General features: G+C 47.2%; 1 protein-coding gene across 1 annotated transcript; it reads left to right on the top strand.

The window, feature by feature from the left end:
• Positions 1-6,109: 6,109 nt before the first annotated feature.
• On the top strand, positions 6,110-11,846 carry LOC117053522 (C-type lectin domain family 4 member F-like). Its single transcript, XM_033161365.1, has 4 exons — positions 6,110-6,194; positions 8,603-8,763; positions 10,665-10,768; positions 11,680-11,846. Exons 1-4 carry the CDS (start codon positions 6,110-6,112, stop codon positions 11,843-11,845), a joined length of 516 nt encoding a protein of 171 aa, XP_033017256.1. The 3' UTR covers position 11,846.
• Positions 11,847-13,850: the final 2,004 nt, after the last annotated feature.

Here is a 13,850-nt window from a genome sequence, read left to right as displayed (position 1 = left end):
TGCAGTTTGGTCAGACTCATGTTGGTAGCCCCGAGAACACTGTCCAACCATCTCGTCCTCTGTCGTCCCCTTCTCCTTGTGCCCTCCATCTTTCCCAACATCAGGGTCTTTTCCAGGGAGTCTTCTCTTCTCATGAGGTGGCCAAAGTATTGGAGTCTCAGCTTCAGGATCTGTCCTTCCAGTCAGGGCCGGCGCGTCCATTAAGGTGAACTAGGCAATTGCCTAGGGTGCCAAAATGGAGGGGGCGCTGGCCAGGCTTGGGCGGGGGGGGGGCGGGGCGGGGGGGCTAGCAGCAGCTTCTCTGCTGTAGCGGAGAGGTGCTGCTTGCCCCATACACCACCCCCGGCTCCCCTGCTAAAGCAGGCTTTGGGCAGGGGGCAGGACGGGAGAGCAGCAGCTTCTCCACCACAGCGGAGAAACTGCTGCTTGACTCTCCACCCCCTCACCTACCGCTAAAGCAGGCTTTGGCGGGGGGCGGGGGCAGTGCCAGAAGGTGGTCTGCCTAGGGTGCAAGAAACCCTAGCACCGGTCCTGCTTCCAGTGAGCACTCAGGGCTGATTTCCTTCAGAATGGATAGGGTTTGATCTTCTTGCAGTCCATGGGACTCTCAAGAGTCTCCTCCAGCACCAGAAGAGCTTTTAAGCTCTCTACTTTGCTTACTGGGCTCTGGGCATCCTCTCACATGTGCTCTAGAGTCTCTTGTGAGATCTCTCATGGCCCTGTGAGATCTCATGAGGGCCCCCAGAGACAGCAGGAGAGGTTTCTAGAGCCTGGTACGCAAAGTGAAGCGCCTAAGGGTTATCCATCTCGTGTGTGTTCCCAGGGAGTAAGGCCCACTCAGCACACTGGCTTCAGAAACATGGGCTGACTTGCACGGGGGGCAGTTCCTGAGGTAGTTTGGACTATTAAAAATAAATAATCTGCTTTATGTGCAGTCCCTGGAGTATAACTCCTGCACAACTTGTGGGTTACCTGTATTGAAACAAGAATTATAGCATTACGGAGTCTCCTCTCTGCAAGGATTCCAGCACCTATTTCCAAAGCAGCCTGCTAGGTTTATTAGTTCCTTCTACAGTGGTACATCGGGTTAAGAACTTAATTCGTTCTGGAGGTCCGTTCTTAACCTGAAACTGTTCTTAACCTGAAGCACCACTTTAGCTGCACCGCCAGAGCACTGTTTCCGTTCTCTTTTTTTTTGTCAAAAAATTTATTGGTTTTCCACAAAAAATAACAAATACAGTCACACAAAACAACAACAAGTAATAACAATCAATCAAAGAAAAAGCAAATATTACAAACAACATCAACTAAATAAATAATAATAATAAAAAAACAAATACATACCTTACAAACAGGAACACACCAACTATTAATTATAATCTTGTTCCAAATCTTATTAGGGGGACTTCCCCCGTTCTCTCTCCTGCGTTCAATTCTAGTTTACTTTAGTAACATCTCTAGTTGTTTTAACAATACATTCACTAAACTTCTTAGTCTTTATCTCAAAATCTTATATCATATAACTTCTGACTAAACAATATAACCTCTTATTACAAATTTTAACTTCTTATAACCTTTTCTTTCTCTTGGTTCCATAAAACTGCTGCTTCTATTACTTCTAATTCATACCTTATAAAATATTAAACCGCCACAATATCATAAAAAAGACCTAAGTATTTCTTCCCTTTTCCAAGTCCATTTTTACTCTCTGACGTCGGGGTACCGTGATAGGCCTTCCTGGTTAATCATATCTGTTCTTTCATCCTACCCCACTTTTTGCCATTTTCTCTCCTCCCATCACAGTCACCCACCAGACTTCCCCCCAATCTTTTCCCAACCCAAAATCCAGAATGTCCTCTTTTCCTTGATATCCGAAAATCAAGGCATTGTCCTAAAGCATTTTTACTGAGCTCTTCAGAGAAGATAATACATCACCACCAAGCATCTCCACTTCAGTCTTCCAATCAAATTGCAATTGTAATTCCCAAAATTGTTGTTCCTGCTTTTCTGGGCTCCCACCCCAGAGAGCAGTTACAGCGTCGCGATAGCCAGACCTGGACCTCTCACGTCGACAGGACTTTTCTTCTTCTTGGAGTTGCGTTTCCTCAACTTCAGATAAAATCCCTGAATAGCGCTCCCTGATTAAATCTTTAAGTTCTTTGAGTTCCTTAGCCAAATTCCTAAAAGCAGTACCAATCTCAGAAAATCTTTCGATGACATTCTGTTGCGAAAGTTCCAATTCCAATTTTTTTTTCTTTGTCCTGAAGTCATTGCTAAGTCTGTAGGCATCATAGAAACGAAACCGAAAAGGGCAACAGTAGGCAGGAAATAACAAAGTTCAGTACTTTTCCATCTTCAGATCTCAAATTACAGCCGCCATTTCCCCCTAATCAGAGTGCAAAAATTTTCCACCTTATAATCCACAGTCTCTCCGAAGAAATACGTCCAAAATCTCAGTCCACCCCTAAAAGGGGTCTTTTTATCAATCAAACTCAAAGTCAAGAAAAACTTTGTATCAGTGCCAGTGTGGTGTAGTGGTTAAGAGCGGTAGACTCGTTATCTGGGGAACCGGGTTCGCGTCTCCACTCCTCCACATGCAGCTGCTGGGTGACCTTGGGCTAGTCACACTTCTCTGAAGTCTCTCAGCCCCACTCACCTCACAGAGTGTTTTTTGTGGGGGAGGAAGGGAAAGGAGAATGTTAGCCGCTTTGAGACTCCTCCGGGTAGTGAAAAGCGGGATATCAAATCCAAACTCTTCTTCTTCTTCTTCTTCTTCTATCAGCCAAAAGTAGCAACAGCCAGATCCAATGTTACAATTCTCCTGTCACAGGGGAGAGAAACGGACTTCCTCTTTAACGTTTCTCCCCAAAAGCCAATCAAAGAAATTTTAGCCTCAAATTGAACTCCGTACTTACAGCTTACGGGGTTCTTCTTATTTCAGTCCAAATGAGAAAGAACGGGGCGCTCAAATGCCGCCGCCGGCCGCCGCTTAGTTAATCCCCAGTTGGGGACAGCCTCCACAGCCCCGCGCCGTTGCCCATTCACTCGGGACTCCCTCTTACGAGGAAATCCCGAGAATAGGACATTGCAAAGGGGCCCGCTGGAGAGCCCTGACCGTGGGACGCTCCTCCCGCGGCTTACCGGAGCCCGCTGCGCGGTCGCGGAGCTCCTGGCCCCCGGGGAAACCGGAGCTGTCTCGAAGCCGAGACAGCTCCCAGCCGCCAGCAATGGTGCCCTCGCCGGAAGTCGCACTGTTTCTGTTCTTATCCTGAAGCAAAGTTCTTAACCCGAAGCGTTATTTCTGGGTTAGTGGAGTACAGTATGTAACCTGAAGCGTATGTAACCAGAGGTACCACTGTATTAATATGGCTGTAAAACCTACCTCTTTAACTCTCTGCTGATGGCTAGCAGGATTTCAGGGAAAGCAGGAACTGAGGTAGAGCCCTTGAAAGGTCATTTGAGCAATTGCAAGAAGCAGGTACCCAGAGATAGCAAAGGAAAAGCAGAGGGGTCAGAGCCCTGGGTCCTGGCCGGTGGCATGAGCGATTCAGCAATCATTTTCAGGCAGAGCAACCCCAACCACCAAGGTCCTTTTCTGCTGTGAAGTCTGGAGTTTCCATACCCTTTTGGACAACTGCTTCAAAGCCGACTCCAAAACTGATAGGATCAGGGAGGTGTTAGTCCCCATTTCCTATGAGTCGGCACTTTGTGTGAGGAGGGTGAGGGGGTTGGGCCCCCATCCTGACAGGATGTTGTTAGGTGGAAACAGGGGGTGTTTCACCACTCTTAGGTAAAACAAAATAATACAAAAAATTCCTTCCAGTAGCACCTTAGAGACCAACTAAATTTGTTCTGGGTATGAGCTTTCGTGTGCATGCAGACTTCTTCAGATACATGCACACGAAAGCTCATACCAAGAACAAACTTAGTTGGTCTCTAAGGTGCTACTGGAAGGAATTTTTTATTTTATTTTGTTTTGACTTTGGCAGACCAACACGGCTACCTATCTGTAACTGGAACTATGGAAGGCACTCTTAGGTAGTTTGATTAAGTCTAGTCTTGAACAATAGGCTCCTCACATTATTGCCATTATTTTTGGTCGCGTTGACTGGATGGCAGAAGGTGCGCATCTTGTGTATATGGCTTGCAATACTGAGGTGACCTGCTTAACTCCTTAGGCTACTTCCCCACCAGGCCTCAAGCAGCCTCCTTGCAAAGCTAACCAAAATGAAGACGTTTTTAAAACCATAAAGGCAATACTGGGGTGGCAGTCAACAGTAGCCCAAAGGACCACACAAACTCCTTGCAAACCGGACTTCTCAAAGCATTTCCCTCCAGTTAGACCCAGGAAAAACAACAGTTCCCTTCCCCTATAGATATCAGTAAGGTGTGAAACACAGGAGTATTTGAGGACATTTGAGCTAGTACCATGTAGGCTGATGTTTACATCTAATACAGTCAACTGCTCCCTTCTTCTGGTCTTTATTGGAAAAGTATTGTTAGTGTATCCAGGTCTGAGTGGTTGACTTCTGCATCAGCTTTCCTTGGAACTCTCTTTCCCAACTGACCAATCTTTGCGGGCGACAGTTGCCAGCCAATTGGAATCTGTTGTCTCGTAGACCATAGAACCATAGAATTCTTGAGCTGGAAGCAAGTGCATAGCAAGGGGGGGGGGGCGGCCCGCCCTGTGTTCTAGGGGAGGGGGGGTTGACACTGTGGCTGGCCCACCCCACCCCGCCCCGCTAGGCGGGCCCCGAACGGGGGCATGTCGCCTTTCCCCCCTTCCAGTGGCTATTTTTCGGTGTGAGGGGTGGGCCAGCGAGGAGGGGGCATCACGCTTGTCTCTGGCATGACACCCCCTCCTCGCTGGCCCACCCCTCGCACAGAAATAAAGCCGCTGGAAGGGAAAAAGGGGGAGGCAAAGCAGGCGCTTGAACGCACCTACTCTGCTTCCCTTTCTCCCCCTCCCAGCGGTTTTTTTTAGTGGGGGGGGGAGCGAGGAGGGGACGTCATGCTAGGGACAAGCGCCTGCTCTGCTTCCCTTTCCCCCCTTTCTGCCGCTTTTTTTCGGCGGGGGGTGGGCCAGCGAGGAGGGGGCGTCATGCCAGGGACAAGAGTGACGCCCCATCCTTGCTGGCCCGCCCCTTGCACAGAAAAAAAGCCGCATAAAAGGGGAAAAGGGGAAGCTTCCCCTTTCCCCCCTTTCAGCGGCATCCATGTGCGTCGTGACATCATGATGATGTCATGACACACGCGTTGTGCCCCTCCCCCAGGGGGGTGCCTCTGCGCCGCTGCCGCCCCAGGCAGCGCAGAGGCTTGCTACGCCCCTAGCTGGAAGGGATCCCAAGGGTCATCTATAGTCCAAGGCAGGAATCTCAGCTCAAGCATCCATGACAGATGGCCATCCGACCTCTGCTTCAAAGCCTCCAAGGAAGGAGAGTCCAATCCTCCTGAAGGAGACTGCTCCACTTCCGACTGAAATTTCCATTCCCAGTTTCCCTTTCCACTTCAAATAAACTTGCCAGACCCAGGCCCCACTTACAACCACTAGAACCAGATCTCTCTCTCTCCCCCCTTGTGCCTCTCTGAACATGCTGCCGAGCACCTTTTTCCAAATCTTTTTTTCCAAAATTCAAACATAAACAACATTTCCCACCCTGCCCCAAGTTCCCCTTATTTAATCTGCATTCTGCATTCCCCCCAGAAGGTGGTGGACTCTCCTTCCTCAGAGGTTTTTAAGCAGAGGTTGGATGGCCATCGGTCATGGATGCTTTAGCTGAGATTCCTGCATTGCAAGGGGTTGGATGACCTTTGGGGGTCCCTTCCAACTCGATGATTATATGGTTTTTGCTTTTATTTCCTGATACTGCTATCCGGGCTTGAATATTGCTTGTTTTGGTTTTGTCTGGGGCTGGGCTGGGTGGGTTCTATTCTGTCTGTCTGTCTGTCTGTCTGTCTGTTTGTCTGTCTATCATCTTTCTGGTGTGTTTTTTGTTTTGTTCTCACACCAGACTTCCCTGGTTGGAAGGGTAAGATATAAATATTTAAATATAACAAGCAAATGTATCTGTGAAGAAGTAACCTTCTAACTGTGGGAATGCTTCTAGCCATGGAGGTAGCAGAAGATGTGAAGACATTGCCGGACTATTTAGAAGAGGCTGAAAGGACCTACCAGAGACGGAAACTGAAGTACCGTAAGTAGCTGCGTGCCTGAACTCGGCACATTTTGAGAATGCAAGGGCGAGCAAATGGCAAGAGGCGCACGCTTGAATTGCAGAAAGGACACACACACACACCCTGCGGGGCTGGCACAAAGATTAAAGGCCACTTTGGTTGAACGCCATATGTTGGCACAGAGAGGAAGTTATGAACATAGCTGTTGTCTCTTGTGCAAACAGATTGCGCAAACAGGCAGATAGCATTTTATTGAAAGACAGAAAACTATGTACAAAACAGAATCCTTTTCTTTGTTGCTTTTCTCTCTGTTGCATCCAACGCCACTGCTGTTCTCCTCGAACTGCCTGCCACGCAGGAGTCCCAGCTTGGCCCCACAACTGTGGGTGCCCAGGGCCATGGGTGCCATGCAGTGTGCATGGCTCTGGCACAGAAATTTGTGAGTGCCCAGCCCCTTTGTGGGGAATTTTGTGGGTGCCCAGGCACCCAGGGCCCAAAAGAGTTGGCACCTTTGCTGCCACTTACTGTACCGAGGCCAAACTGTATTTACAGCTTCTGAGCTCCATTGCCCTTGAGCTTAGTCAACAGACCAGCTGCATGGCCTTGACCCAGGCATTTCAATCAACTGTTGCAGAGTGCATAAATTACTGACAATATCAGCATTCAGATCTCTGGGCAGATGTATGCAGAACCCTCTCTCTCACGGTCAGAACTCTCTCAGCTTCTGCCCTCTGGGGATGGAAGGATGTGTCAATTTTGGTTTGTCTCAGCCTCTCATTTTTCTGGTCTTCTCAATATTTCCACATCCACTTGCGTATTGTTGTTGTTGTTGTTGTTGTTTTAAAAAAAATGTATTTTTTTAAAGGTTCTCATAAAAACAAACCAGCATTTTGTAGCAAATTTCTTCCTCATATGCACATAGTCATATGAAATTGTGCTTAATATATACTTTGGCAAAGTGATTTCAGCTCACAGGATGCATTCTTGCGTGCTACCTTCGCAAGACATAAGCATTTCAACGCAAACTTTACTTTAGTATATGCAATTTTTTTTTCGAAATTCCTTGGCTGGAGAACTGAAATTCAAAATTCGGAGAATTTGGGGAATGGTTGTGTTTCAGGTCATGCATTATTTCAGAAAATACTGGCTGGGAAGGTCATGGTTCTGCTGCAAGAGGACCTTGGCTCCACCTCACTGTGGAGCAGAGCTCTAGATTTCAAGCATGTGTTGGAAGTGATGGGTTGGTGTTCCTGGGCTCACAGAAAACGAGGAAATCTGAATTCAGTTCTAATGGGACCCAGATGTGGGTTCTGCAGCAATTTTCAATATTTCCAATATATTTGGGGTCCCTCCCTTCCCCCAAGTTCATAGCAGCATGGTTTGGATTATCCAATTTATCGGCACACAAACCTTTGGAGGTAGGCTAAGCTGCAAGAATTAGCCTATGTCACCCATTGTTCCTCAGGGGTGAGCAGGGGGATGAATTCAACTATGCACAGAAGAGAATAACGTATCTCCCAGAGACTGAGTGATATTGCTAGACAAGAGGACATAGCCCTTGTGAAACCAGGGATGTTTCTGGGGGATCAGATCTATCCAGTGTGGTGTAGTGGTTGAGAGCGGTAGACTCATAATCTGGGGAACCGGGTTCGCGTCCCCGCTCCTCCACATGCAGCTGCTGGGTGACCTTGGGCTAGTCACACTTCTCTTAAGTCTCTCAGCCCCACTCACCTCACCAGAGTGTTTGTTGTGGGGGAGGAAGGGAAAGGAGAATGTTAGCCACTTTGAGACTCCTTCGGGTAGTGATAAAGCGGGATATCAAATCCAAACTCCTCCTCCTCTTCTTCTTCTTCTTCTTCTTCTTCTTCTTCTTCTTCTTCTTCTTCTTCTCAGGTTACACCAGCACCTTATCTTGCGGAAATCCACTATGTGGAATACCGTAGACTCCTCAAAGCGGCTAGATTAAATGTCCTTGAATCAGCGGTACTGTGGGGAAGGTACAGGGGAGTCCCATATGCCCAGAGAACGTGTCATTGTGCCCTGGGAGTGGTAGAGTCCACCGAGCATATTCTCCTGATCTGCCCTTTCTATGCATATTTCAGGCCAAATCTTATAGCTCTACTCCTATTGCAACTTAGCTTTCTATCCAGAGAAAGATAGGTTGTAGATTTGTTGAATAATGTTACTGGAAAAACAGCCTCCTTGGTGGCCAAATTTCTTTTTCTAGCTCTTAAACGTCGTAAGATTGATTGCATCGACATGGGTTTATCCGTATAGCTCCATGTTATTGTTGGCTATGTTTTATTCTAAAGTTCTCAGACGTTTTAGATGTTTTAATTTTGTATGGATAAATGTATTTTTTCTGACTGATGGTCGAATAAAGAATGATGATGATGCTATTCTCTTCTTCCTACTTATTTCTTCTTAGAAAGCTTCTTCCTTAAAGGTGGGAAGTCTGCTGGTAGCTGGGATGCTTTTGGGAGGAATCTCTACTACATTTCAAAAGGAAAAAAGAGCTGGTATGATGCTGAGGATTTCTGCCAGTCCAGAGATGCCCACTTAGCCTCCATCCTGACTGATGAAGAACAGGTCTACTTTTCTTCTTTCTGTTCTCACATGCAAATATTATATGATTTCTTGCCTGCTTCCTAACCACCCATCCCAGCTTGGTAGCTCTGTTGGTTAGAGCATGGTGCTAATAATGGCAAGGTTGCAGGTTTGATCCCCGTAAGGGACAACTGCTTATTCCTGCATTGCAGGGGCTTGGGCTAGAAGATCATCAGGGTACCTTCCAACTGCCTTTGTAGCATCAATGCAATGGCTTGAAAATTCTGTCCCAGATAGTCCTGGGCTTCCACGAAAGCTTACAAGAGGCTCCTCAATTAAGTTAGAAATGACAGGCAGGCTTCACTGAAAGGCATTTGTCCGTCCACGTCTGGCCTTTCTTGAACAGGAGAACATAGTTCTTTGGCACAATCCCATTGCACATGCAGTAATGGTGAAGCCCAGTAGGCAATGGTAGAATCTCAATGTAAAGTCATTATAGAACACACCCCAGAATATTTTGCAACCTGCAGAGGCTCCATTACAGTTGTGTAAGCAGTTTCTTGGCTCAGAACCTGATGCAGAGAATTTTTTAAAATGAAAATTGTCTATGTGGGTTACACAGAACCCGTTGCAGATACTAATGTTGCGCAGTTTGACGTGACTGGAAGCATAAGAACTGACGCCTTTGGAAATGAAGCCTTGTCCAGGCCCATAAAAATATTATTCAAAGTTCTACTGGCAGAACTCTTCAAAAACAGAACATAAGCATCAAACATACAATCAAAATATCTATACATTGTCTTGTGCTGTCCAGCACAGGCTCAACATCTTAGGAAAGATGAAATGATCCAAGCAGACTGAGAAGCAGAGGTCCGTTTCTCCCCACAGCCTGCATTCCAGCCTCCATTGGCTTTGGGCCGCTTACTCTCCCTTCAGGAGAGCTTCATTTACAGCCTCATTCCATAGAGTTTAGGAGACAAAGGAAGATTTCAAGATGGCGAATTTGCAACCCAATACCTCTCACATGATCTAAGGTTACAACACTCACATGTTAGTTACCAGAGAACAACAATCAGTTAATTCTCAACTCAGCAAGAAGTCAGAGTGCTCTCCTTGGCTTTAATATAGCCCCATTTCAAACCTTTCAGCAATATAGAATCATAGAATCATAGAGTTGGAAGAGACCACAAGGGCCATCCAGTCCAACCCCCTGCCAAGCAGGAAACACCATCAAAGCATTCCTGACAGATGGCTGTCAAGCCTCCGCTTAAAGACCTCCAAAGAAGGAGACTCCACCACACTCCTTGGCAGCAAATTCCACTGTCCAACAGCTCTCACTGTCAGGAAGTTCTTCCTAATGTTTAGGTGGAATCTTCTTTCTTGTAGTTTGAATCCATTGCTCTGTGTCCGCTTCTCTGGAGCAGCAGAAAACAACCTTTCTCCCTCCTCAATATGACATCCTTTTATATATTTGAACATGGCTATCATATCACCCCTTAACCTTCTCTTCTCCAGGCTAAACATACCCATCTCCCTAAGCCGTTCCTCATAAGGCAACCTTTCCAGGCCTTTGACCATTTTGGTTGCCCTCCTCTGGACACGTTCCAGCTTGTCAGTATCCTTCTTGAACTGTGGTGCCCAGAACTGGACACAGTATTCGAGGTGAGGTCTGACCAGAGCGGAATACAGTGGTACTATTACTTCCCTTGATCTAGACGCTATACTCCTTTAGCCTTTAAATATACCTTTAGCCATTTTCCATCTCTGTGACAATTAAACCAATTATACTTAACAGAACCTAACTTTTCTTACCACACATTTAGGGTTACGTTGGCAAATCTGTGAAGGCTTACCGACATGTGCAACCCCAGGCAGGCTGTTGTCTCTTTATTGCCGCAATGACCTGACACAATGTCACGTGAGGTTGTTCCTTCTTTCTACAGAACTTTGTCACTTCTCTGCTCGGTGACCCCACTTGGATTGGCCTTACAGATGAAACGGAGGAAGGCAAATGGAAATGGACAGATGGCTCCCAATTTGAAAAACAGTAAGTCTGAAATAGGCGGTGTCGAGGAATTGTTCCCAAACGCCTGAGGAAAAGTCAAGTAATCTTGCATAATTTGCTACAGCATTTCACATAGGAGTGTTTCCTGTGTCACGTACATTCCTAGACCAGGGTGCGTGTATATGAACACCTCCTTTCCATGTTCTAAGATATGCACTGTATTATGGTCTTCAGACACGGGTGGTGCTGTGGTCTAAACCACTGAGCCCAGGGCTTGCTGATGGGAAGGTCGGCGGTTCGAATTCCCACGATGGGGTGAGCTCCCGTTGCTCGGTCCCAGCTCCTGCCAACCTAGCAGTTCGAAAGCACGTCAAAGTGCGAGTAGATAAATATGTACCACTCCGGTGGGAAGGTAAATGGTGTTTCCGTGCGCTGCTCTGGTTCGCCAGAAGCAGCTTAGTCATGCTGGCCACATGACCCGGAAGCTGTACGCCGGCTCCCTCGGCCAGTAACTCGAGATGAGCGCCGCAACCCCAGAGTCGTCCGCGACTGGACCTAATGTTCAAGGGTCCCTTTACCTTTTTAGGGTCTTCAGATGGTTCTTTCCCAGGTATAGAAGAGCACACTTACTTGCCTGTCAAATGTCCCGCACTATTCAGAAGCTTGCAAGGGTCCAAATACAGTCTGGTGCAGCCTCTCCTCTTCCTGGGAAAAGGAGGCACCCATCCCATAGTTATTTTGAGGTGTGGTTAAGTTTCTGTGTTACGCTTCCCAACTTGCAGGGACTTCTTTTTTAAAATAAATAAATAAATGTTGGGGAGCATCTAAAAATGTGGCCCTCCTGCCTCACATCCCATTCTCACCCCACAGGTCTCAGCATGCCTTGCTTCCTCCTCATTGGTAGACCCAGCCTGTCTCTATCTTGGTCTGTTTAATGGGAAGTCTTTCCGCAGGTATTGGTCTGACAAACAGACGGCCTACAGACGGCACAACAGAGAAACAGAGCAGGACTGTGTTTCCATCGTGCCTGCAAGTAACAAATATAACTGGAACGATGCCTACTGTCATGAACAGCACAGATGGGTTTGTAAGGAAAACCTGGATATTGAAAAACTGTAAGGTTGGGCGAACCAATGCATGAGTGAAGACAGAATGCTTTGCATTTCACCATCCAACCCCATGGAAAGCCTTCAGAGCTACAGAATAAACACAAACATCCTATTGCAGTTCCTTTAGGTGCCTGAGATTAGAGTGTGCTTTGATGTTATCTGTTGGCTGTGGGGATGTGTTTCTCAAGTGATGGGTACCTGGAAACTGGCGCCTACTGGACCTGGCAGGGCTCCTAGTGAGTCACAGAGCATGACCAGTTGTTTTGGTGCTCTTCCCAGATACGATGGACACTTAGAATCATAGAATCATAGAGTTGGAAGAGACCCCAAGGGCCATCCAGTCCAACCCCCTGCCAAGCAGGAAACACCATCAAAGCATTCCTGATAGATGGCTGTCAAGCCTCCGCTTCAAGACCTCCAAAGAAGGAGACTCCACCACACTCCTTGGCAGCAAATTCCACTGTTGAGCAGCTCTTACTGTCAGGAAGTTCTTCCTAATGTTTAGGTGGAATCTTCTTTCTTGTAGTTTGAATCCATTGCCCCGTGTCCGCTTCTCTGGAGCAGCAGAAAACAACCTTTCTCCCTCCTCTATATGACATCCTTTGATATATTTGAACATGGCTATCATATCACGCCTTAACCTTCTCTTCTCCAGGCTAAACATACCCAGCTCACTTACACACTTCTCTGATGAAAATAGAGACATCGCCTTCAATATTTCCCTGATGAAAATAGGGATGCCCTAAGGAAAAGTGGGACATTCTGGGGTCAAATCAGAAACTGGGACAGCTTCTGTAAATCCGGGACTGTATTTGGAAAACAGGGACACTTGGAGGGTCTGCACTTAGGCACTGCAGTTGCACTAATACCTAACTAAATTTTTAAAAAAATCTTAGTTTTGTTAGGAAGGGATCCCTGCTGTCACAGTTGCTTCCTTCCCAAAGCCTAGTTAGTGCTTTGCCAGCTTTGGGAAGGCAGCACAAGGACAAGGGCTGGGGGGGGGGCATCAAAGGGTTGCCGCTTTCCTCCCAGGTCATGGCAGGCAGGGGCCACTGTGTTGAAGATAAAGAGCTCTGGAGCATTGCAATATTCAGGCTACCTGCTGAACCCTCAACTGCCAGGAAGGGATGGGAGAAGCTACATACATGGAAACGTACACAAATAATTTCCCTTGCATGCTTTCCGTGCTCAAAGTGGCTTACAACATGAAAAAAAAATCCACATAATTGCAAACACAACAAAATTAGTCATAAACAATTAAAAAAAATACATTAACAGAGCACAACCAAATCAAGCAATTTCCTCAGAAATAATAATAAGGTCTAAAATGAAGGTACAAAAATTAAGTGCCGGCATCCGTCTGTCTCAGGAGACAATGGAGGAGTGTTCCTTTGGGGTGTCTGTGTGGAGCATTACAGCTGTGGCCATAGAGACCGATATAGAAGAGACATGTTTTGTTGCAGCTGGGGCAGATGAAGGCCTCCGGTTGTGCTGCTGCAGATGGGCCAGGGCGTTTCTTCTCCTTGTGCTCCTCCCAGCTGTCATTTGTCCTCTGGTCACTGCACAGCTGACCAGTGAGACACAAAGATCTCTCCTACTGGTGGAGGCAAACCATGGTGCTCATATCTTATGCCAATCAGGTTGAGCTTATAACGCGTAACTGCTGCCTCCCGTGTTGTTTTTGCTGCGTTTGCAGCACCCAAGTGACCACTCTGGGGCACAAGCCTGGGCAGTTTGTCTGGAGGTCCTGGGCTGCCAAGATGACAAGGCCCCCCTCTCGGCCTCGCTGATGGGGTCCAAAGGAAAGCAGAACAATTAATCTGGCTCCAGCTTGGCTGCAGGAATTGCTGGAAAGAGGCGTTCAAAGCGCCGTCCAATCGGGGGTGAACAAAGTCATCGTGACACCCGGGGCGGGGTGTCGCTACGTAGGGCGCATGTGCGGCGTCACTATACACGACGCATGCACCGTTTGTAACACCGCCGCACATGTGGTTTGCCGGTGGCGCTGCTCCAGC

Source organism: Lacerta agilis, chromosome 9 (assembly GCF_009819535.1).
Source record: "Lacerta agilis isolate rLacAgi1 chromosome 9, rLacAgi1.pri, whole genome shotgun sequence".
Taxonomy (NCBI): domain Eukaryota; kingdom Metazoa; phylum Chordata; class Lepidosauria; order Squamata; family Lacertidae; genus Lacerta; species Lacerta agilis.
The sequence above is the reverse complement of the archived record's forward strand: the minus strand, read 5'-3'. Positions and strand labels throughout refer to the sequence as shown.